This window comes from Ahaetulla prasina, chromosome 1 (assembly GCF_028640845.1).
Source record: "Ahaetulla prasina isolate Xishuangbanna chromosome 1, ASM2864084v1, whole genome shotgun sequence".
Taxonomy (NCBI): domain Eukaryota; kingdom Metazoa; phylum Chordata; class Lepidosauria; order Squamata; family Colubridae; genus Ahaetulla; species Ahaetulla prasina.
The window spans coordinates 308,466,664-308,492,275 of record NC_080539.1 but is presented as its reverse complement, the minus strand read 5'-3'; the positions used below and the strand labels follow the sequence as shown (position 1 = coordinate 308,492,275).

At 36.8% G+C, this 25,612-nt stretch overlaps 1 protein-coding gene across 6 annotated transcripts in view; it reads right to left on the bottom strand.

The window, feature by feature from the left end:
• FMN1 (formin 1) overlaps positions 1-25,612 on the bottom strand; it is a 118,416-nt gene that overhangs the window by 30,313 nt on the left and 62,491 nt on the right. For all 6 annotated transcript variants that reach the window (XM_058162140.1, XM_058162137.1, XM_058162136.1 and 3 more), the window contains 6 exons: positions 22,413-22,500; positions 15,532-15,593; positions 13,117-13,205; positions 9,050-9,179; positions 6,995-7,141; positions 3,403-3,462 (listed from right to left, as the gene is read on the bottom strand). In XM_058162140.1, coding sequence (XP_058018123.1) covers positions 3,403-3,462; positions 6,995-7,141; positions 9,050-9,179; positions 13,117-13,205; positions 15,532-15,593; positions 22,413-22,500 — 576 coding nt within the window. The remainder of the gene's footprint in view (positions 1-3,402; positions 3,463-6,994; positions 7,142-9,049; positions 9,180-13,116; positions 13,206-15,531; positions 15,594-22,412; positions 22,501-25,612) is intronic.

The following is a 25,612-nucleotide window of genomic DNA, read 5'->3' as shown; positions in this document are numbered from 1 at the left end:
AACTCTTAGAGCTTTTTTGCTATGTAGTTGCAGTGGGCTTTGGCACTTAGATCATTTGACATGAAAACTCCAAGGTCTTTAACGGGATGGGGTCGTCTGTAAGGTAATGTCCATCTAGTATGTACTTAGTTTTGGGTTCTTTTTCCTATATGTAAGACTGAGCATTTGCTGGTTGAAATTTGAGCTGCCAATTTTAGACCAAGCGTTAGATGGTCAAGGTCGTTTTGAATGATAGAAGTGTTGTCTGTGGTGTTAAATAGTTTGACATCGTCAGCAAAGAGAACACAATTACTTGAGATATGGTCACAAAGATCATTAATGTATAGTATAAAGAGTGTTGGTCCAAGGACGCTGCCTTGAGGAACGCCACTCTTGACAGGAACAGGATTTGATAAAGCATTGCCAATTTTGACCACTTGTTGTCTGTTAGACAGAAAAGCAGATATCCATTTGTGGAGGGGTCCTGAGATGCCATAGGATGTTAGTTTAAGGAGAAGTTTATCATGTACTACTGAGTCAAAAGCTTTGCAGAAGTCTATGTAGATTGCATCTATTGATTTGCCTTGATCTAGATTTGAAGTCCATATGTTTTTGCAGTGGAGAAGTTGTAAGTTACATGATAACTTTTTCCTGAAACCAAATTGTTTGTTGGAGAGTAGGTTGTTAGTTTCTAAGTGTGAGGTAATGGATTGGTTGATGATAGATTCCATGACTTTGCAGGTGACGCAGCAAAGGGAGATGGGCCTGTAGTTTTCGACTAAGCTGGGGTCTCCTTTTTTGAAGATGGGGATGACTGTGGCTAGTGACCAAAGTTTGGGAAGAGAACTGGTAGTGAAAGCTTTATCAAAGATAATACTTAGGGGTTCAGCTATATTAATGGAAAGTTTTTTTAAGAAATATGCACAAAGTCCATCAGGTCCAATAGAAAGCGATGGTTTTAAGTTGTGTAGAGCTTTACCAACGTTGTCTTCTGTGAAATCTATATGAGTTAAATCATCATAGTCATTGCTGGTTCGTTTGTGGAATGTTGGATATGTGTTATCGGAGTTAACAAAACTGAGCCAAAGAAAATGTTGAAGAGGTTTGCTTTGACTGTTTCGTCATTGCATTCTTTGTTGTTAGAATCTTTTAGTGGTGGGATGGATCTTGAGTCTTTAAGTTTATTGTTGACAAAATTATAAAAGGCACGATTGGAATTTGTGCATAGAAGGTTCTCTTCTTGCTTGGTGTGGTAATTTGTGCATTCAGTTTTTATTTGGTTGCATATGTTTCTGTAGCGGTTTTTGAAATTTGTAACATAGCCTTTTTTGTTTCTTTTCCAGAGGGATTTTTTTTTTGATTGAAGCTTTTTTATTGATATGGGTAGTTTGTTTTCCTTGGACATGGTAGTCATTCGTGGTACATATAATTTAATGACTCTATTGATTTCAAGTAGGAAGACTCTATAGAGGTCATCAGCGGTTATGCAGGTTGCAAACAGATTTTGCCAGTTCAGAAATGAAAGATCGTTGTTTATAAGGTCGTAATTGGCTTTTTTGAAGTTGTAGTTGGGAGTTCTGTTGTTATGACGATTTAAGTATGGACGTATCACAACTATCACAACTCTTTGAAGAAGATTTGAGGGGTGCTCCAGGGTGAATTAAACCCCAAACTTTTATTTTCTACTTATGGAAATCTTCACTCCAGAGTGGTGCGGTGGCCTAGAGGTGGAGCTCTCTCCTCACAATCAGGATGCTGTGAGTTTGATCCTAGGTAGAGGCAGATATTTTTCTCTCTGGGCACATTGAGAATATATCTGCTGAACAAAATTCTGCACTGGCGACAAGAAGGGCATCCGGCCAGTAAACACTATGCTAGCTCCATTCAATTGTCCAGACTCCACCCCACAAGGGATTAAGGGGGTTGTTAAAAGAAAGAAGATGATGGAAATCCTCACTCCATCATAAAATTTGGGTCTGCAGAAATTCACAGTTCCAATTTCTTGGCACTAAAATATAGTTCTCTTTAGTGTATATAAATTAATTAAAATAAATTAATATCCTATTGATAACTATTAAATCTGATCTTTATATATCTAGTGAAATATTCAAATAAAGGCTTTAACTGTTTTTTGAATCTAAGAAATCCAAAAAATTATGTTACTAGATCTACAAATCGCTCCCTTTAAAATATAGATAGTATTAAAATTACGAAAAATTGCAAGTGTGGTTAAATTAAATTTTCTGACAAAAGTAGAATTTTGAAAAATATTTTAATGTTATCAAGTCTCATATATTTAAATGTGTATTATTTGTAGCATTTAAAATATATGAATTCATCAGCCAATGTAACTATTTATTCATACTATTTATTCATACATCTGAATATTCTGAATACATATTGAAATGTACTCATTTGCTGTATATTTAGCATGACACTTTTAAAGTTGAAACAATTACATTTAGCTGGTTAATCAGGAACCTGGCTAACGCTCCACTTTAAGGGATAGCCTCTCCCCAGTTTCATCTGCCTCTCCTACCAGATCAAACAGAACAGGGATGTTAAGGGTTCCATCACCTAAGGTGTTATATTTGGCAGACCCTCAGTGATGAGCTTTTTTCTGCATGGGCACCAGCACTGTGAAATCTTCTCCCCCCTGAGGTGAGACTGACTTTGTCCCTGTTGAGCTTGAAGTCCCTCAAGACCTGATTCTGCCAGCAGGCCTGTGGACCTCAGGAGAATGGTGATAGAGTAATAATTGTAAATGTAATTTTAATTGTTTTTATATTTCTCTTTTTGCTGTTCATAAGTGGCCCAGAGTCATCCAGGGGTGGCGTCAGTAGTGGGTTCCACTTACCTTCACTACCAGCTTGGAACTGGGAGCGTGCACGTGCGCACGCTTGCTTTGCTCACGTGCGGCACCTCTGCACATTCGCAGAGAGTCCGTGATGATGTCCAGGTGGGGGTGGGGTGTGTGAAGCCTCCTGCCAACCCCACTACCAGTTCGCTCAAACCAGTGTGAACCGATAGAAACCCACCACTGGATGGCGTATAAATTTAATTATAAGTACAAAATAAGTAAATAGTGAGGTGATTTCACTATTTTTAACAATTTTTCATTTATTATTCTTTTCAAAGAGGATCCCACACCCACAAGGTCTTTTTTGTTCGGATTAGGAGACAGAGGAAGACAAGTAAAGCCATTCATGTAATTTATGTCTCAACTTTAATCCAAGATGCAAAAAAACAAAAGTCAAAATAATAGACAACAGGTTTAACTTTTCTCAGTTGTATGCTAGCTTGCTATCCTTACCCTTCCTGTTTCTTTTCTCATATAGGAATGGGATGATTATAACTCTATAGGTTATAACTATATAATCTTCTTAAATAATATACATAGTGCAATAATTGATAAAAACTTACCTTATCACAATGGCGCAGGTAGTAAATTACAACATAATCTGCAAGGCTGATTCCTGTATCCTAAAAGAGGAAGAATTGAAAAATAAGATTTGAAAATATCAGAAAATGTGGGATATGTACATAAAAAAATACAGATTGAAAAGAATATTCTACTGTAATTTATACATCCTAAACTCTTAATAAAGGTGATCACAAACTCTGTGAAAAGTAATTTATAATAGTAAATAGTATAATTGATAATAAATTGCTACTGTTTTCTATTGTTGTATTTTCAGGCATTCTCTTTTCAACAACTTAAGGAGAAGAAACTCATCCAAGAAACTTTTATCTCTTAATGGGCCTCTGTGGCTCAGACTGGTAAGACAGTCTGTTATTAACACAGCTGCTTGAAATTACTGCAGGTTCTAGTCCCACCAGGCCCAAGGTTGACTCAGCCTTCCATCCTTTATAAGGTAGGTAAAATGAGGACCCAGATTGTTGGGGGCAATAAGTTGACTTTGTATATAAATATACAAATAGGATGAAGACTATTGCTAACATAGTGTAAGCTGCCCTGAGTCTTCGGAGAAGGGCAGGATATAAATGCAAATAAAAAAATGGAGATAATATAGAACCAAATAGGTTTATAAAGTTTTTGTCATATTGTGGCTAGTTCTGTCATACAAAAATGCTGCTTGTCATGATCAGTAATGAGTTGGACAGGGACTCAGTTGAAATGAGACCATCTGAGTCTGTAGCTGATCTCCATTTTAAAATTTGTCAGCAGCCCAGAAAATAGGATTCTCAGGCCCATCTCTCTCTGCTTGTTTTGTGTGGTACACACACTGAGTAATTGGGCTTGGCAAGAATATTATGTAAGTATCAATGGAAATTATTTTTCCAATTGAATTTAAAACATAGTAGAGATCACAGAATACATGATGGAGATTTTAATTCTTCTCAGATCCCTCGCAGGAATATTAAGTTTGGGGAGAAAAGCTACCAGCAAAAAGAAACCAAGACATTAAGAGGTTGGAAGGATCAGCTGGACATGTTTAGCCCAGGGAAGATAAATTTGCAAAGAGACATGTTAGCTCACTTTGAATATCTGAAAAGTTGGCATGTAAACGGTGAGGCAGATGTGTTCAAAGTTGTTCCAAAAATAGGATAGGAAACTGTTTGGATTTCAATTGGGCACAGAGAAAAAAAATTGTAACAGTAAGATGATGCAGGTGCTGTAATAGAATCTGGATGGTCATGGCAGGGGAATGGATTAGATGATCTCCAAAGTTTACACTGCATGATTTATCATTCTGTTGCAATACAATTGCCACAAAGGAAAAGTCATTTTCAAAAAATTATAGACATTTCTCCTTCCAATTGCACTGCACCATCAAGGCCAGAGTGGTCCAGTAGTTTAAGGCACCAGGCTAGAAACCAGGAGACTGAGTTCTAATCCCACTTTAGGCATGAAAGCCAGATGAGTGACTTTGGGCCTGTCCCTCTCTCTCAGCCCAACTCACCTCACGGGGTTGTTTTTTTGTGGGGAAAACAGAAGGAGGCTGCCTTGAGTTATTTATAACATTAATAAAGGTGAGATATAAAAAAAATCTAAAGGTCACCTTATGAACAGTGAATTGTGTATAAAGCCTCCTATGGATCATTGCCAGCTTTTAACAGCCTAATTATCATAGAGGGGCGAGGCCTAGAGAAAGGCTGGGGCCAGAATGAGGGATATCTACAGATTCTTCATTTCTGCTTCCAAAAATTTAGTCACAACTAACCCTCATTAGTAATACTGTAGTCTTTCCTAGGACCTGTCCAGGGTTCTGAAGGATATGTCCTTCAGCAGGCTTACTTTCTGACCTCACTCTGAATGGCTTCTGTTTATTAATCCTTTTCCCATGGCCCTTTGCTTCAAATCACTCCCTGATATATCCTTCTATATAATGTAGAATCAAACAATATCAACAATTTTAGGACATTCATAGTGATGCAGTGTCAGGAGTAGACACTATGCTTTTCACACATCACTTAATTTAACACAGAAATCCCACTCTACCATCATCACTTCCCCACAAGACAAGCCCCGCCTCTCTCACTCCCTCCCCCTCCCTCCCTCCCTCCACCCCATGGGTCTTCCCTCCGCCCCATGCCAAAAGGAAAGCCAGCCGGGCTTCTCCTCTTAGAAGCCCCCCTACCCTTCCTCCTGCTCCCTGCTCCCTGCTCCCTTCCCCCTGCTCAATCCCACTTTGGGACAGAGGAGCATGCACTGGAAACGAGTGTTGGGGCAACGTCCGAGCATGCATTCTGACCCTCCAGTGCTTGGCCCGCAACACTCCATGCTCCTCCAGGCCCGGCTTGCTGATGAGGGAGGGAGCAGCCCTGATGCCTTTGCTGCCCACCCTCACAGCCCTAGCCATTGCTGCCTGGCTTCCTCAAACGTTCAGCACGTTTCAAAGGTGGCAGCTCATGTCTTGAAGTGCCGATCAGTGTCCCGCTGTGAGAGCCAGGCCAGGCCTTTCCATTGTCCGACTTGCCAATGGGGGTGCTTCTGCCAGGCCAGCCCCCACTCCCGCTGGGCTTTTGTGCAAGGCGCTCATCCAGGGGAGGGGATTCCTACCCCACACAGCCCCCTTCTTTCTCTTGGCCCTACCAATGAGGGAGGTGGAAGGCCAGGCTTGGGGGATGTCCCCCACCCCGCAAGATCCCCCCAGCCATTCTTTCTAGTCCTCTTTGCTGGCAGCAACAGCAAATGTGCCATGACGGAGTCAGAATCCTGTTGCCGCACAAGGGCAAGTACAGGTGCTCTTTGCTCCCGACTAAGGCTCTGGCCATTGACATTGCTGCAACAGGGTAACAGTTCTTTCATCCCTCTGCTGCAACAGGGAGCTGCAGCAGAGGGGTGAAAGAGCCGCATGCGGCTCCGGAGCAGCGGGTTGCCGACACCCTGGAAGGAAGATTACTTTGATGGAAATATACAGGAACCATTATTTAGGAAAAAAGGGCTGACATGGAAGAGTATGTCATTATAGCCAATTTCAATAAAAGTAGTTTTAGCCTTCATCCAGAATTGATTTTCAGGTTTGGTCTACCTGATGGGGCTGACATTACGGAGAAATTTATGTCTCACATGTAAACAAAAACAACAAGAAAGAGAAGAAAAACATTCCACCTATAGTGGAAAGCAAGGGGAAGGAGAAAAATGACAAAGCACACAACACAATGTTGTAACACAAACTCCAATCCTTACATACATATATGTGACATTAGCACTCAAATACAAAAGTGTTGAGCATGCATTATGATGTTGTAACATATAGAATAGAATAGAATAACAGAGTCGGAGGGGACCTTGAAGATCTTCTAGTCCAACCCCCTGATTAGGCAGGAAACCCTACACCACTTCAGACAAGTGGTTATCCAACATCTTCTTAAAAATTTCCAGTGTTGGAGCATTCGCAACTTCTGGAGGAAAGTTGTTCCCCTGATATATTTTGTCATTTTAGTGTCATTTCTGTTAGGAGCAGATGTTTATCCACAAAACATTGCTTGCTAATTGAAAGATAGAATTCAATTAAAAATCTTCATTTAAACTGCATACTGTACTTACTCTGCTCTTAACATCTTTTAGTTTCGGAAGTATTTCCAAACCAAATCCATCTGCTTGACCACGTGTTCGATTTCCTCCATTCATATAATTTCCAAAAGCCAGAACCAAAGCTAAAATATTTTTCACACTTTTCATTGTGATCAACTCCTGAAAAATGTACCAGAAATTTATAATATCATAAAAATATTACATGAAGAAATATTTTAATGTTAGCTTTTCTTTGTAAACTTATACAGTGAAATATATTAACAGAGAAGTTCTATAATTCTATAATTAATAAAATCAATTCTGGGCCAATTCTGAAATTATTTTAAGACCCCACATTGCTCAAGTTAGTAGAATATTGAATTAGGAATTCAATAATGATCAGCTAGAAAGTTAATTGGATGACTTTGGGCGTATGATTATTATTATAGAGCCATAGTGGTGCACTGGTTAGAATGCAGTAATGTAGGCTAACTCTGCTGATTACCAGGAGTTCAATCCTTCAGAGGTTGGTAAAATGAGGACCCAGATTGCTGGGGGCAATATGCTGACTCTGTAGACCACTCAGGGGGGCGGTAAAGTATTATGAAATGGTATATATATCTAAGTGCTATTGCTATTATTAAACCTTTAATTATTTCAGTAATTGAAGAGATAAAAATCGAGGGCCATATACACCACACACACTTTTTAAAGTAGATGGGTTTTAGATGCACCATGTAGAAATCATTTATCACGTTGATATTTTCGTTGTTTTAACAGTATTAGCTGCTAAAGGAAACCACCGGATAAATGTTTGCATAATAAGTGAATATAGCAATCCCAGACATCAACAAAAAGTGAACAAAGCACCGAAGATACTGAAAGGTGCTTGTGTTATATGGATCTCACTCGTAGATCCACATTTTGTACCAGAAATAGAAAATAGCTTTTGTACCAAGAGTTAAGTCTTGACGTGATGCTTTTTTTGCTCTCCTGACAAGCCCCAAGGTCAGTTTCTCCACTTTAACCCACTTGAAGGATTGGGATTCAAAGGGAGGGCTAACTTCCAAAGGAGGTGCAAACACAAGAAGAGGGCAAAAATCCCGCTATCTCCTATCTAGTAGACATGAATTTGAAATTGTCTAGATTGAGAAATTCTCTACCCTCTTTAGTAGGTATGTAGGATTACACCAAGTTTGTTGAGTGGTGAGCCAGTGCAAAACCTTCTCCCTATTTATGAATATAGGTTAAATTAGATAAATAAATTTACTTTGAGACCATTAGGTAGTGACTTAGGTCTCAGTCCTTTTTTCAGAAGTTATACAGTAGAAAAGTAAATGAAGTTCAAACTGCAACTCTGAAGCAACATAATAATCAGCGTCACTGATCCAACCAAGTATAAACACAAAATACTGTATCCCTACATTACCATCTTTAAAATAAATCTGCAAAAACAACATTCAAACTCAGAAAAATGAGGAAAATAAAAAAGAAAGAAAGCAGTTTTCTGTTTCAAAAGTTTATCTGAGAATCAAATGCCTATCAGAGATTCATGAAAGCTGTTCTGACCTCAAATGTCACTGGGATCTCTTTGGATCCTGTCAGTGTTGAAATGGATGCAGAACTTTGCTTTGTGCATTTGAAAACAAACAAGATTCACTGGCATTTTAAAGATTAGCCATTTATTATGATCTAAACATTCGTAGATGTAAGTAAAAGCTTACAGTATGCCATAATAAATTACCTAGATTTTGCCTAGGTATTGCAACAATTTGGAATATATTTTTTCATTGATGATTTTACATATATTATTTGTGCTACTGTATTTTATATAAATAAGTTATTAATTTAATTTAAATATAGAAATATATTTAATCTGTTTAATTTTTTAATAGAAAGTCATTTTGACTTAAAATACTTGGTATTCATAAAAACTATAAAATCTGAAAATAACATCTGTTAGGAAGCACAACTTGATATATTACTTTATCTAGACTTGAATCAATTTTCTATCATTTTTACTCAAAAATAATAATGTTCAATGAAGGAAAATAAATCTTAGAATGCTACAAATTTTGTCCCAAGTACCTTGCAAACATGATGAACAATGTCAACTTTATGATGAACTGCAATTATCCCTTCATTGAAGACAGACTGAAAGATTATACACTGGGCACGTTCAGCAAAGTTGGATATCTGGGATAACTCATATAAAAATCTGTGAAAATAGGAGCAAACATGTATATTTCAATCAAATATTGCATTTTACATTATATAATCCAACATATCAGAGAAATATTGACAATACATAAAATGAGTTCTTGCTATGCTTTAAATTGTGGGTAAAATAAACACTCTTTTTTATCTTTATTGAAAAATATAAATTCTATATTCCAGCACAATGCATCCATCACAAATACAGTTGGAAAGAAATAGAAAGGTAGAGATACCGCCCTCTGCTGGAGAGAAACAAAACTAAAAACAAAAGTTCTAGTCCCATTGTGGTTATGTGACATTTGATTAGGGTCCAATGAGTAAGTATTCCATGACAATTTTATCATTCTCAGGCTTATTCCTAAAAATAATTAATCTTCAAAATAAAAATGTTAATTCTATTCTATTTAATAGCATAACATAAACATTCTACTTTCAATAATACAGTAAAACTACTCAAAAGTAAATCCTGCTTACTTCCATAGGGTAGCAAAGTAGATACAAGATTGTATCTTAAACATTTTTCAAAAGTTTATGTTTAGAGTCTTGAGCTAATATAGCATCCTTTAAGTATGACGATCACAACATTAGTCATCTATACTATCACAGTTAATTGCCTTGGATGGGGATAACTGGAATTATAGTCCAGCATATATTGAGTCTTCTTCTATCCTTCTCTGATCAGGGCCTTGACAAGGTGAAGGAGCTTGTGTGGGTAAATGAAATCATAGCCCATGTCATCAGACATGTATATGTCCAGAAGGGTCTCCCTAGACAAACAGGCCATGATGGATACCCCAGACTAATACTGATCACATCTGCCAACCCACATTGAACCAGCATGGCAGATTATGGTCTATTCCTTCCACATTCCAAAACAACCTCAAAAATAGTTGCTTATTCCCTAGAGGCCCTAGGGCAAGTATCCATGACAGCGGGAAGACCTGCTTGAAGGCAGAGGGTGCTAAGAATCACTGGGTTAAATCAGGCTGCCTTTGGACTTTGGACATAGGAATGGTCAAAATTCAAAAAATGAAAATGGATGCTCAACTAGAAGAACTGCTGATTGAACTAACAATATGCATTGGGATATTTGAACTTGACAGGATTGGGCATTTACTCTACATTAGAGGTACTGAAGAATGACGATGTGGTGGGGTTGGTTTATCCATCAACCAAAAACTGAAAACTGCAGTAAAATTTGAAAGTAATCAGACAGAGTAGCCCAATGCATCATTCAATTGAACAAACAATACAAGCTTCAAATCATCCAAGTTTATGCACCAACAATAAGCTATAGTGATGATGAGGTTGAAGAGTTTTATGATAATGTGGCCCACCTTCAAGACAAAGAAAAATGCTGATACAAAATACTAATGGGTGATTAAAATGCAAGAATAGGAAAAACAATACCTGGAGAAAAAACAAACTGGCCCATATGGAAGTGGTAAATGAGATAATAGAGGCAACAGACTAGTAGATTTGGCTGAAGGACAGGAACTTTACATCATGAACTCATTTTACAAGAAAAAAAGATAACAGAAAATGGACATGGAAGAGTCTATCTGGGTACACAAGCAAAACTGACTACATCATGTTAAGTGATAAAACCATATTCTGCAATTGTACTGTCATCAATCATTTTAATGTTGAAAGTGACCATAGAATGGTACAAGCTAAAGTGAAGATAACCTGTTTAAAAGAGCATATGAAAATGATAAAGATTATAAGGATTAAACATGCTGGAAGTCTTGATATCCGTTCTACCTTTCAGTGGCTTCAATATAACAGGTAAAATATACCGTATTTTTGGAGTATAAGACGCACCTTAATTTTTGGGGAGGAAAATAAGAAAAAAGCTGATTGGCAGGTGGATCAGCCTCCCGGAATACTCCCAATCAGCTGTTCCCAGAGGTGAATTTTAGCAACAGGTTCCTTGGTTGTGAGCTCTGTACCTTGCTTTTTTTGCCTTTTTTTTCTGCCTTTGAAAGCCTCCAAAACAGCTTCAGAAAAAAAGCCTTCATATCCAAAAGCCTGTCTGGGGGCTTCTTTTCTGAAGCTTCTTTTCTGATGCTTTTTTCAGCATCTGAAACCTCTGTTTGAGAAGCTGGGCAGGGCTACATTCGGAGTATAAAACACACCCAGATTTTCACCCTCTTTTTTTGGGGAAAAAAGGTGTGTCTTATACTCCGGAAAAAACGGTATAAATGTTGTTCCATGTTAGGCTTCTCACTCAGTAGGAATAGTTTAGAAAGCCAAACTGGATGTTACATACATATTTGTGGATTTTCTTAAATAAAAAGCAAGTTTGGGAGGTTGCCATATAAACTGGCAGTATCTACTTCATTTCTGACAGTTGGGAAAAAGATATTGCAGTCTTCGCCAGATGCACTGAGACTCCAACCCTTGAATTCTTTCCCAACATAGCTTTCGCAGTTTCAAAACATCTGAATAGCAGCAGGTTTTGATCAGCTCCTTCTGTGCTATGAAGGCTCTCTTTGATTAGCACCCAGAAGAATATTTCTCTCCTGCTGCAATATATATACTGATATACCAATCCTTGAACCAGGATACATCTCTAATGTATCTCCATACACCATAGCATTTTATTGCTTTTCTCACCATCATTGGAAGCAAAAGTTCTCTCCCATTTCACCCTCTTAAAAAAAATGGATGAAATACTTCCACTTGACAGCAAGGGAAAGATAAGTTGCCTTAAATTCCTCTCTTGATGCTACATGGAATCAAACATGTTATTTTAGTAACAGGAGCAGCAGCAGCAGTTACCATACAATGCTTTTGTGGCGTTTTCTACCATCTCCAAAAGGTTATAACCGAGATGACTAAGGTATAGGAAAAACTTCCTAAAAGCACAGAATTTCAACCTGGATTGAATTTCCAATGCTTTTTTTGTTTACGGAAAAAAGTGATAGCAATTAGGAGTGTCCTTAACCAAACATATAGCCTGATTCCATTAATTCCATTAATTTAAACAGGATTGTTAAAATCTATGTTTTAACTAACAGGATTAGTTTTTTAAATCTATATTTCCTATATTCAAGAAATAACTCTGGGTAACTTAAACTCTCATTCATCTTAAGGTAAAGGTAAAGGTTCCCCTCACATATATGTGCTGGTTGTTCCTGACTTTAGGAGGCAGTGCTCATCTCCGTTTCAAAGCTGAAGAGCCAGCACTGTCTGAAGATGTCTCCATAGTCATGCGGCCGGCATGACTAAATGCCAAAGGCGCATGGAACGTTGTTACCTTCCCACCATAGGTGGTCCCTATTTTTCTACTTGCATTTTTTACTTGCTTTCGACCTGCTAGGTTGGCAGAAGCTGGGACACAGGAGCTCACCCCATTATGCGGCACTAAGGATTTGAACCGCTGAACTTACTTGGCATAAAAAAGGTAACGGTTTGAAATTACAATAACAAATATTTTGATTAATTAAGAAATTCTCCTCCCAGATTTAGTAACGGAAGAAGCTGCCAACTTTTCCAGAATCTCTGCATTCTGAGATTTTTTTAGCAAAAGAACAGGCAGACATCTCCTAAGACTGGGCTATCTACATCAGGAGGCAGCGTGAAGCTGATCTTGGATTAACTGTAAAAACTAAGGAGAGCCAGACTAGGAAACGGCTTGGAAACCAGCAAAAAATGTCAGGATTATAGGCTAGACTGGGAAACATTAAAGCCTCTAGAGCACAGCAGTGGCCAAATCATTTCTATACTATTGTCAAGAAAACTATGTGAACATGTTTATGAAGTCACCAACAATCATACTCAACCAAAGGGAAATGAAAAACAAACAACAGTGGGGCATTTGGGAATTCCTTCAAATATGTTGTTCTGTCATAATGCTGTACCAAGCATTCTGCTTTTCAAGACTGTTTTGAATGACTGGGAAATATGTGGGCATCTTGCCCATCTGGTCTTACTGTTCAGGTTTGTCCAGAAGCTTAATTTCCTCTTCTGTTGAAGTGTCATAATGCTGCTTTATTTTTTCCAGTTCATCCTTCTGTGCTCTCTGTAGATTCAGTGACAAAAATAACAGTGATATTATCTTTCTTATCTGGCAGCTGGGAATACTTCTACTTTTGGAAGTATGAAAGATTGAATTAGCTTTGACAAGTGTAGTTGGTTACAATCAAAACTGAGATCATCTTACATTTGCATGGTGCAAAGATTGGACTTATTTAAAAGTACAAAGAAAGAAAATATATGCAGCACATATTATATACTGTTTTTGACCTACAAGAAGAAAATGTCTTCCATGACCATATTTCTCTTCCTAGATTGAACCAGTTTGTATAATCTTCTGTTTTGTTCTACACACTACATACATAAACTGATGTTTGAATAACAAAAAGTTATTCTATTTATTTATTTATTTATTTATTTATTTATTTATTTATTTATTTTATTTGATTTTTATACCGCCCTTCTCCCGAAGGACTCAGGGCGGTGTACAGGCAAGATAAAACCAGCAATACAAATATACAAGTTAAAATATCATTTAAAAAACTTATTTAAAATTAGCCTGAAATTAAATTACCATAAACTAAAAACCCCGTTTAAAAATTAATAAAATTTCCCATTAAAAATCCAATTTAGGCCAGCCCCGCGCGAATAAAGAGATGTGTCTTTAGTTCGTGACGGAATGTCCGAAGGTCAGGTATTTGACGAGACCTGGGGAAGCTCGTTCCAGAGTGGGAGCCCCACAGAGAAGGCCCTTCCTGGGGCCGCCAGCCGACATTGTTTGGCGGACGGCACCCTGAGAAGTCCCTCTCTATGGGAGCGTACGGGTCGGTGGGAGGCATGTGGTAACAGCAGGCGGTCCCGTAAGTACCCAGGTCCTAAGCCATGGAGCGCTTTAAAGGTCGTAACCAACACCTTAAAGTGCACTCGAAGGTCACAGGCAGCCAGTGCAGTCTGCGCAGGAGCGGTGTTACATGGGAGCCACGAGTAGCTCCTCTATCACCCGCAGCTGCATTCTGACTAACTGAGCCTCCGAGTGCACTTCAAGGGGAGCCCCATGTAGAGAGCATTACAGTAATCCAAGCGAGAGGTAACGAGCGCATGAGTGACTGTGCATAAGGCATCTCGATCAAGGAAGGGGCGCAACTGCCGAACCAGGCGAACCTGGTGGAAGGCCCTCCTGGAGACGGCCGTCAGATGATCTTCAAACGACAGCCGATCATCCAGGAGGACACCTAAGTTGCGCACCCTATCCTTTGGGGCCAATAATTCGCCTCCAACAGCCAGCTGCGGCTGCAGCTGACTGAATCGGGATGCCGGCATCCACAGCCACTCCGTCTTGGAGGGATTAAGCTTGAGCCTGTTTCTCCCCATCCAGACCCGTACGGCTTCCATGGTATATATTTTAATTCCATGGTATATATTTTAATTCATTGCCATAAATATGGAAACATAGATATAAATTTTAGTTTGGAAATCTCGATAAATTGATGAGCTTGTATAGCTGTACAAAGATACAGTTTATATAATAATAATTCAGGTAATTAGATTTCTTAAGCTTCCTATAAAAAAGGAACTATTTTTTCTCTTTCATTCTTCTCAAGGTGTGATCAGACATATTAATCCAATCATCCAATTCCAATGCTTTATTATTTTTTAAAAATGTTGTTTTGTAACAAAACAGAGAAACAACTTCAGCAGTCATTTAAGAAATTGGGATTCTTAAACCATAATGCACAGACCTATTGATATATGTTGCTCTATTAAAGTATTGTGACTATGCTCATGTACTTAATTCTAAAATATTGTAAAATGATAAAGATAATGATAATGATAAAGATACTTTAAATAATTTAATACAAATTATTACAAAATACACAAATTGGCCCAATCTGTATTATGAACACCTTTTCCAGTGCCCGAAGGCTGTGACAGTCTGGATTGGGACTGAACAGGTTTCAGCCTAACCCTGGCAAAATGAGTGGCTAAGGGTTTTAAGGCTGCCTGGCTCCAGTGATTTTCCATCAGAAGGTGCACTTCGCCGGTTAGAGTCAGTGAATGTTTTAGGGCTACTGCTTGATGAACAGATAACAACTATGGCTGGAAAGAAGGACTGTTGTTGTGGTTTCTGATTACTTAGCGTGCTGTACATAGGACTGCCCCTGAAGAATATTTGGCAGTTGCAGCTGGTTCAGAATGCAGTTTTATGGGCAGTTTTTGATGTTTTTGTATTACACTCATATAATGATGCTGTTTTGTATGCTGAACTGGCTCTTAATAGGCTTTTTGGTGAAAGATAATGGTCCAAAGCTTTGTGCCAAAGGGAGAGATTCATCTGGTTTTACTTCTTCAAATAAACTATCAGCATTACTTACATTTTCATATAGTGCTTCCAATGTTTCTAGGTCAACTACTGAATCATCCATATTAAGTACAGCTGTTGAAATAATAAAATAACACATTAATATGTTAACTGACTTTGTTGCTTATCTGTTGCCATGAACTGAAAACACTTGGAGAATGTTTTCTTTTTCGGTTGAATGCTTCTTGTATGCTGCCAATGTCATAACTTTCCCCCAAATAACACACTGTAAAAAAAGAAGGCTACAGTTCTCTATTTTTAAAAATACATATTTTACTGACCATCCGCTCTGGAGATTGGATCAGTAGGATACATGCTAGGTGATTAGATCATTTACAATGCAGCAGACAGCATAAATGACACAAAGCAGATAAAAATATTATGATTCTCTAACAGTTATTATGAGTCTTTATAGGCAAGAATTCACTCTGAACTAATGATATATTAATATGCTCTGTACAATTCTAAGCATTTTTACTCAAATATTTAATGTCACTAAATTTATTCCATGATCAATATATTTAATATACTATATGTTTAACATTGATCATTATTAATTATGAGATAATAATTAGTAAAATGTTTAATATTAATGAAATAGAAGCAGAAGTGAGTTCACGTCTAGTTCAAGTTCAGGCCATGAAAGCCAACTGGGTAACTTTGGGCCAATCACTCTCTATCAGCTCAACCCACCTCACAAGTTTGTTGTAACGTAACATAACATAATAACAGAGTTGGAAGGGACCCTGGAGGTCTTCTAGTCCAACTCTCTGCCCAGGCAGGAAACCCTACACCAGGGATGTCCAAACTTGGCCCCTTGAAGAGTGGTGGACTTCAACTCCCAGAATTCCACAGCCAGCAACTTGCTCATATTTATAGCTCATGCTGGCTGGGGAATTCTGGGAGATAAAGTACACCACTCTTCAAGCGGCCAAGTTTGGACACCCCTGCCCTACACCATTTCAGACAAATGGCTATTCAACATTTTCTTAAAAATTTCCAGTGTTGGAGCATTCACAACTTCTACAGGCAAGTTGTTCCACTTATTGATTGTTCTGCCAGGAAATTTCTCCTTAGTTCTAAGTTGCTTGTCTCCTTGATTAGTTTCCACCCATTCTTGTCTTGCCTTCAGGTGCTTTGGAGAATAGTTTGACTCCCTCTTCTTTGTGGCAACCCCTGAGATATTGGAACACTGCTACCATGTCTCCCCTAGTCCTTCTTTTCATTAAACTAGACATACCCAGTTCCTGCAACCATTCTTCATATGTTTTAGTCTCCAGTCCTCTAATCATCTTTGTTGCTCTTCTCTGCACTCTTTCTAGAGTCTCAATATCTTTTTTACATCGTGGTGACGAAAACTGAATGCAGTATTCCAAGTGTGGCCTTACAAAGGCATTATAAAGTGGTATTAACACTTCACGTGATCTTGATTCTATCCCTCTGTTTATGCAGCCCAGAACTGTGTTGACTTTTTTGGCAGCTGCTGCACACTGCTGGCTCATATCTAAATGGTTATCCACTAGGACTCCAGGATTCCTCTCACAGTTACTACTATTGAGTAAAGTACCACATATACGGTATCTGTGGATTTTGTTTTTTTTGCCTAAATGTAGAACCTTACTTTTTTCACTGTTGAATTTCATTTTGTTAGATAGCGCCCAATGTTCAAGTCTGTCAAGATCTTTCTGTATCTTTAGCCTATCTTCTGGAGTGTTGGCTATTCCTGCCAGCTTGGTGTCATCTGCAAATTTGATGAGTTCTCCATCTATCCCTTTGTCCAAGTCATTGATGAAGATGTTGAAGAGTACTGGGCCTAAAACAGAGTCTTGGGGTACTCCACTGCATACTTCCCTCCATGTGGATGTAGTTCCATTGAGGACTACATGTTGAGTGCAGTTGGTCAGCCAGTTACAAATCCATCTGGTGGTGATGCTGTCTAACCCACATTTTTCTATTTTATCTAGTAGTAGGTTATGGTCTACTTTATCAAATGCTTTACTGAAGTCCAAGTAAATTATATCAACAGCATTCTTCTGGTCCACTAATTTTGTCAAAGAATGAAATGAGATTAGTCTGGCATGATCTTTTTTTGACAAGCCCATGTTGGCTTTTGGTTATTACTTTGTTTGCTTCTAGGTGTTCAATGATTCGTTGCTTGATTATCTTTTCCAGAATCTTCCCTGGTACTGAGGTCAGGCTGATAGGTCTGTAGTTTCCTGGATCTGTTTTTTTTTCCTTTTTTGAAGATGGGAACTACATCAGCTCTTTTCCAGTCCTCTGGCAGTTTTCCTGTGCTCCAGGATCTTTGAAAGATATAGTTCAGTGGTTCTGAGATCTCGTCTGCCAGTTCCTTCAGAACCTTGGGGTGTAATCCATCCGGTCCTGGTGATTTGAACTCATCTAGGGTAGACAGGTGTTCACTTACCATTTTCTTCCCTATTTTAACTTGTGTTCCTAATCTGTTTTCTGTGGTGCTGTTTTTGATAGGTTGGATTGTTTTTTCCTTTTGTGTAAAGACAGATGCAAAAAATGAGTTAAGTAGATCTGTTTTCTCCCTGTTGCTTGTCACCTTCTTGCCACTTTCTCCCAGCAATGGGCCAATTGTTTCCTTGACTTTTTTCTTGTTTTTAACATGTTGGAAGAAGTTTTTTTTTGTTATTTTTTCCCCCTGTAGAAGGGGAAAGGTGTGTTGGATATGTTTGCTCCCTTGAATTATTTGTAAAAGTAACCAAGATGGGATATAAATAAATAAATAAACATATAGATCGTAGCCTTAGCTATTGCACAGATACGTTACTTAAATATCATTTGCATGTAAAATGTTCTTTATTAGAAACTCAGAGTTGCATGAGAAATAAAACAGGAAAAAGAATTAGAAATAGTCCTGTTTTATGCCTTTCTTGCTGATTGTTCTTTCCCAACTTTGTGGGATATAGATTACCTTCCCAGTTTGAGAGATCATTCACAATAGAAGTTACCTATATCTCTATTATTTTGAACAAAGTCATACCCTCCCTCAAATAATCAGTCTGAAGGACAATTTTTCTATTAATAGAGGTTTTGCATATAATAGAGCTTTCATTATTCTGAAAAGATGAGAAAGTAGAATTTAATGTAAACTGTGCACCCCCTAATTAATTAAAATATTTGCTATTGTAATTTTTAAACCATTGCCTTTTTGTGCCAAGTAAGGTGAATTAGAGTTCAAGTTATACAGAGTTATTTCTTGAATATAGGAAATATAGACTGAAAAACCAATCCTGTTAGTTAAAATATAGATTTTTAACAATCCTGTTAAAATTAAGTTGGAATCAGGCTATATAAATTGTTTATATAAATAATTATACATCGGAATGGAATGAGTATAATGATTTTCTTATCACTTTCCTACTTGCCCGTCTATGGGGTTCCCCAATTGTACCATTAGAGGTGCAAGGCACTTTTTCAAATGTAGCATTGGTTGAGTGGGTAAGTAAGAGAACTTTGAGAAAATCAACTTTCCTTTGAGAAAACCAGGTGATTTCCCTGCTATTTCTAAATTCCTGTATCACCTGTCAAAAAAAATAATCTCTCCTTCTCTCTCTCTCTCTCTCTCTCTGTATCTACCATTTGTCTCTCTGAAGATCTATCATATCTCTCAGCCCAACCCACCTTAGTTGTGGGGAAAACAGGAGGAAGGAGTATTATGTATAAAACAATAATAAAGGTGAAAAATAAATAAAAAATAAATATGGTATCTGTTTCAGCGGACATAAATTGCATTGAACAGATGTTTACTGTTGGAGATGATCAGGCAAGGTCAAATACCCCTTCAATTTGGAGTCCCCTTGCACCCACTAAATCCATCCTCTGTGAATTCTGTTGACTCTTATCTAGTGCCAATTTGCCTTGACAGTTAGTCAATTAGATTCTTTTGTATATGTAGCATGTAATAAACTTGAAGTGCTTGGAACTCAACTCCTGTTCCTGGTTGCTTACGCCTGAATTTACATTGAATATATGAGCGTTATGAAATTACATGCACATATATCCTGATTCAGTCATATTTTTTTCTGTAGAACAAATTGATTAATTTATGGACCCATTACTGCAGAATGCTATGTACTATGATAATGACAGAACATCAATTACCTCAGAAACAACTTGATCATTACTCCTTCAGGCACAGCCAGTAAAAAGCATTTCTGCTGAAGGCTAATTTAATTGCATTTGGATTGGGGCATTTTTTAAAAACTGATGTTTTTTTCAAAAATAAAATGACACTAAGCTATCTTGGCAAACATAAAATTGAAAGTTCTAGTAAAATAATCTTAAATTTTAATTAACTGCATATCAGTATTGACCAAAACTTTTTTTTTTGGCAGTTGGATTGACACATTTAGAAGTTAGATCCTGAAATGACTATTGAAATCTTATTTTGCATTTACAGTAATCCTGGTGAGCTTCTCTTCTGACCAGGGCAGCTGGATTTGAGTATGTTATATAGACTCTAAAACTCTGTTACTGGGACAGAATGACCACAGTCTGGTTTCTGAACTCCTTGTCTGTAGGGAAATTGGGGCAAACATTTTTATATGGCTCTATGGTGTCTGCTCACCACTCATAATAATTTATATACGTAAGAATAATTAGTGCAGTATTCCCCCCACAAGCACATAATGACTGTCAGCATGGATAAAAAGCAGATCAGACTCACATATTCAAAAACAGACATAAAAATACTTGGCAGCTGTATTACACAAGAAGGCAACATGAACGACATACTTCTACTCAAGTGTTTCCTCTGAGTGTACTAATAGAAGGACATTTTAATTGTAAACTTTCTAAACCCAACACAAAGAACATGGATAAAAAAATGACTAGACAAGATTTAAAGTTTACTATACATTTATTCAAAAGGAAATAACATTTTAGGGTTCTGTAGTTTTAGAAGTTATAAATATTATTAAAAATATGTGGTTATCTACAAGTAGTTCCCCAAACTGGAGCCCACATGTCTTAGTCTATAATTTACATCAGAGCCATAATCAAGTCAGAAAAATCTTTGCCAAAATATTTGGTTATCCACAGCTTCCGAGAATTGATAGGGTCAATAAACTAGGTAATTGGTAATTCTAACAAAACTATTATTAATCAATCTGAGAGAAGCAGAAACCACACCAGACCAAAAAAAAAAAGGCAATCAAAGAAGAACTAATCAACACATCCTGTCCAAACTTGTGTAAAGCTCATAGGACCAGTTCTAATATTAAATATTAAATTCTGAATGAGCAAAATATGCAAAAGAAATTCAATTAATGAGTTCAGATCAGTGGTGGGTTGTTCCCGGTTCGGTCCGGTTCTTGTGAACCAGTAGTATAGCGATGGGAGGGCTCTGCCCACCTGCCCGGACTTCATTATGGACAATCTGCACATGTGCAGAAGCATGCTTGCACACTCCCATTGCAAACCGATAGTAAAGGTAAGTAGAACCCACCCCTGCTTCAGATGCATTTTAATAACACAGTATCACTAAAAGTTCCTTCTACCATTTTACTGTTTTATAAAAATGCTCTAACACAGCAATCTATTTTAGATATAAATATGGGCTTAAATGCTGGGGATAACTCAATAGCTTTATAAAATCATAAGCAAAGACTGAGGCAATACGGTTATATTGTGGAAAAGAGCAGGGAGGTGAGTGGGGAAACCTTCATAATTTAATCTCAGCTGATCCACAACAAGAATAATAATAATAAAAGGATTCTGGCAAATCTTTTGGAATGAACAGGTCTTAAAAATGTCCAAATACTGTTAAATAGCATTTTAAAATTTCATATTAAGTATCAATTTGAAACAAGAAGAATTACAAGGTGATTTATTGTCAATGGGGAAATAATAGTAGTAAAGGAGAATCATTTTAATTCCATCTGAGAAGACAATAAACTGAGAATGAACCACCTACTGTATTACATATCTCATTTTATGAGGCATAAACCCTATTTTAAATTGGCCTAGAACTATTTTCATGTTTTTTTTATGATTCCGAAGTCAAACTATAAAATTGCTATGTACTCTCCTTATCTAATATTATTCCCTTTATAAACAAAACAGACGGCACTGATCTCTACCTTTTCTATTAACAACAAATGCCACTCTCTCTCCTAAGAAACATCTGTGGCTGATTTTTTCACAAATGTGGCAGTCTTCAATTTGTTGGCTGGTAATCAAATGCAAACTTAAACATCTGACTCCCAGATGTATGGAACAACATATTGCTTAACTATATAGAAATTGTGAAATATGTCAGTTATTGGCTTATAGATGCCTGGAAGTGTCAGAAAAGAAAAGAAAACCACCCTTAAGAATTCTCCTTTTAAAGATTTGTTTTAGACGTGTTAGGTTTCTACAGCAAACTTAGGTTTTCCTAAAGATTAATTTCACAAAATATAGAACCTTCACATGTAGTAGATATTTATTTTTCTTATCACTAAGCCAACTGTGATTTGAGAGCAGAATACTTATTAAAACGTAGATTATATGAAAAAGCCTAGAGGCAATTTCAAGTAGAACCAAGAATTTCTGGATTTCAATTATATGTGAAAAACAGTTGCAGAAGATAATAATCGTAATGATTTAAGTTTTTTCAAGGCATTTTGGCTAATCTCCAGATGACAGGATGTGCACAAGATGTGCTCTTGCTGTAGACCAGCAGGGATCTCCTGACAGAAGGGAGAAGGTACATATTGAATAACTATTACTAATAACTGAAAAAAAATGTAATAAGTGTTCAACAGAGGTGTAATGCATGATATAGCATTTATACATGGATATACTGTGTCAAGTTATTAAAGGGACATAAAATAAAAAAATGTTCATGCATATCATTTTCATTGAAATAAAAGCAACGCTTACCTTGTTCTATGTCCTTCATCTCCAGATGTAAGCTGGATATCAGAATTCCCACAGTTTGAGATCTCTTCCCATCCAATAATTTGATAATCTGGAAATAAAAATACCCAATCAAGTCAGAAAAAAATGAACATTATATTTATAGCTTTCTATATTAATTTAGTAACTAAATGCCAATTATCACAACCTTTTTAGAATCATCAAGATTTATTTATTTATTCATTCATTCATTTAATGGCTAAAGCCCATAATTTTTAATTTGTTCTGACATAATGCAATATTATCTCTGCACAATTTAGTAGTTATGCAATCCTAATCTAACATGAATGATTTTCAAGATATTTTAATAATGCCATCACTTCAAGATATTTTAATACTTATTGGTTAAGAGAAATCAAAGGACTTTTAATTGCCACTGATAGACCGTTAAACCATATACTTAATTCTTTCACAGAAACTAGTAGAATTGAGATCTATGTTTGTCTGAAAGAAATTTAGTTTTATAGAATAGAATGAATAGAATAGAATTTTTTATTGGGCAAGTGTGATTGGACAAACAAGGAATTTGTCTTGGCGCATATGCTCTCAGTGTACATAAAAGAAAAGATACCTTCATCAAGGTACAACATTTACAACACATGATGGTCAATATATCAATATAAATCGTAAGGATTGTCAGCAACAAAGTTACAGTCATACAGTCATAAGTGGAAAGAGATTGGTGATGGGAACGATGAGAAGATTAATGGTAGTGCAGATTTAGTAAATAGTTTGACAATGTTGAGGAAATTATTTGTTTAGCAGAGTGATGGCCTTCGGGAAAAAACTGTTCTTGTGTCTAGTTGTTCTGGTGTGCAGTGCTCTATAGCGTCATTTTGAGGGTAGAAGTTGAAACAGTTTATGTCCTGGATGTGAGGGATCTGTAAATATTTTCACGGCCCTCTTCTTGATTCGTGCAGTATACAGGTCCTCAATGGAAGGCAGGTTGGTAGCCATTATTTTTTCTGCAATTCTAATTATCCTCTGAAGTCTGTGTCTTTCTTGTTGTGTTGCAGAACCGAACCAGACAGTTATAGAGGTGCAAATGTCAGACTCAATAATTCCTCTGTATTTATTATTAAGATTTACAATAAAAATGTAGTAAATGAATAATCGAGGGGATTTATGGACAAAAATGAATAAGTGAGAACAAATTATTGGTTGGTTGTCTTTTTTCTTATTAAGAATAGGCACCTTGGAGTAAATATTTTCACATGGAAAGTTTTATCATACATCTTTCTGCAATTATACATATTACACAATGAACTTGACAACAGGTTAATGTCTAATAGAGGTAATTATTATATAAAGTAGTGTACAATTTATACAGCACTTACTGAATTTGAGACAGACCTTTTAAAAAGAAACTTCTTAGGCTATCATAAACTTCATTAGGCGTGACTAATATTTGAAATAAAATCTTTCCTGAATGTACTTTTATTGTGATGCTTCTCCAAATCCTCCAAATATGCCCCAGAGATACGATCAGAATGAACTCGCAAAGCCTCTCCCCATTTATCCCATTTTAAATTGCAAATAACTATTGAGGGTTATTTTTAACATACTTTAAAACCACAGATGTTGATTTCAGAATAACTAAAGCTCAAAGGGAATAGCTTGTTAGAACCAAGATACAGAACTCTTGCAACACTAACATGGTTTGGTATTGTTGTGCAAAAAAATAAATAAATCAACAACTAAAAACAATTTCATAACAGAACATAACTTCATAACATAACTATTATCAGGGAGAAGAATAATTTCCCTGTATTACAGCAGCATAATAGCAATTTGCAGAAATATAACAGTGTTAAAAATCACATAGTCTATAAATAACTTCTCATCTGAAAACCAATTTGTTACAAATCTACAGAATGCAAGAGCTGATCTATAATAAACTGCCCAAAGAATACCTTTTAAGTCATGTATTAAGGAACAGGGAGTTTAGAAAATGGTTGAATAAATAAATACTGTTTGAACAATTGTGTGACATCTGGCAATGATCCTAAATTGTAAAACCAGCTGAAATGCAAAGCAAGGTTACACTGGTCAAATTCTGGTACTGATGCCTAGAGGATGTTATAAAATGCTGATGCAGACTTCTCAAATCGTTTTTAGAAATACCATGAAATAGTAATTTATAATCTTTCATAATTATGAAATAAGCAATAAACCTGATAACATTCTCTTAAAATATAAAAATGTTCCTCATTCAAAATATTGACATTCACTGTATATGAGAACATGTGTTACTAATTATATGAAGCCAGTTAGAGGCAGAAAACCCATTATCTTCTGTCACTGATATAGTAATCACAGCACTAAAAAGCTTTAAATGATGGATGGAGCCTTATTTATATCATGCAGGTGACACAAATTATCCCCTTTCTTTGTACAAGGAAAGTATAATAGCCTCAGTTTGGTAATATTAGCTTCCATAAGATAAACTGGCATATGGCAAATAATAAACTTCAGCAAAACTGAGTTATTTAAATTTCAAAAAATATTATCTGAGCTATGTATTTGACAATTTTCATTCAGCATTTCAGGTAATAACCATACTGAAAACACATATACTTTCTCACAGCAGAAGGTGAATAGCAGATAGGCTTCCTTAACGCCTCAGTTAACACCTCATTACAATACATCGAGAAGGCCAGTTTTGTTTAGTGGTTAGTGATTAAGGCATCATGCTAGAAACGGGAGATTGTGAGTTCAAGTCCAACTTTAGACATGAAACTAGAGGGATGACCTTGAATCAGTCACTTTCACTCAGCCCTAGGAAGGAGACAATGGCAAACCACTTCTGAAAAGCCTTGCCAAGGTAACGAATACATCTTGATTGTCTGCAGCTCCCTATTTCATGATGTACTTACTGTATAACTATCTGCTTTTCAGTTACATCTCCTTTTCTTTTTCCTTCAAACAATTTAGTACAAATTAAAACTGTATAAACGAATGGCCATGGGTAGGAAAAGAAGAATCATTCTAAGATGTAAAATGATTAACACAGCTGTTTGCAATTACTGCAAGTTCAAGTCCCACCAGGCCCAAGGTTGACTCAGCCTTCCATCCTTTACAAGGTAGGTAAAATGAGGACCCAGATTGTTGGGGGCAATAAAAGTTGACTTTGTATATAATATACAAATGGATGAAGACTATTG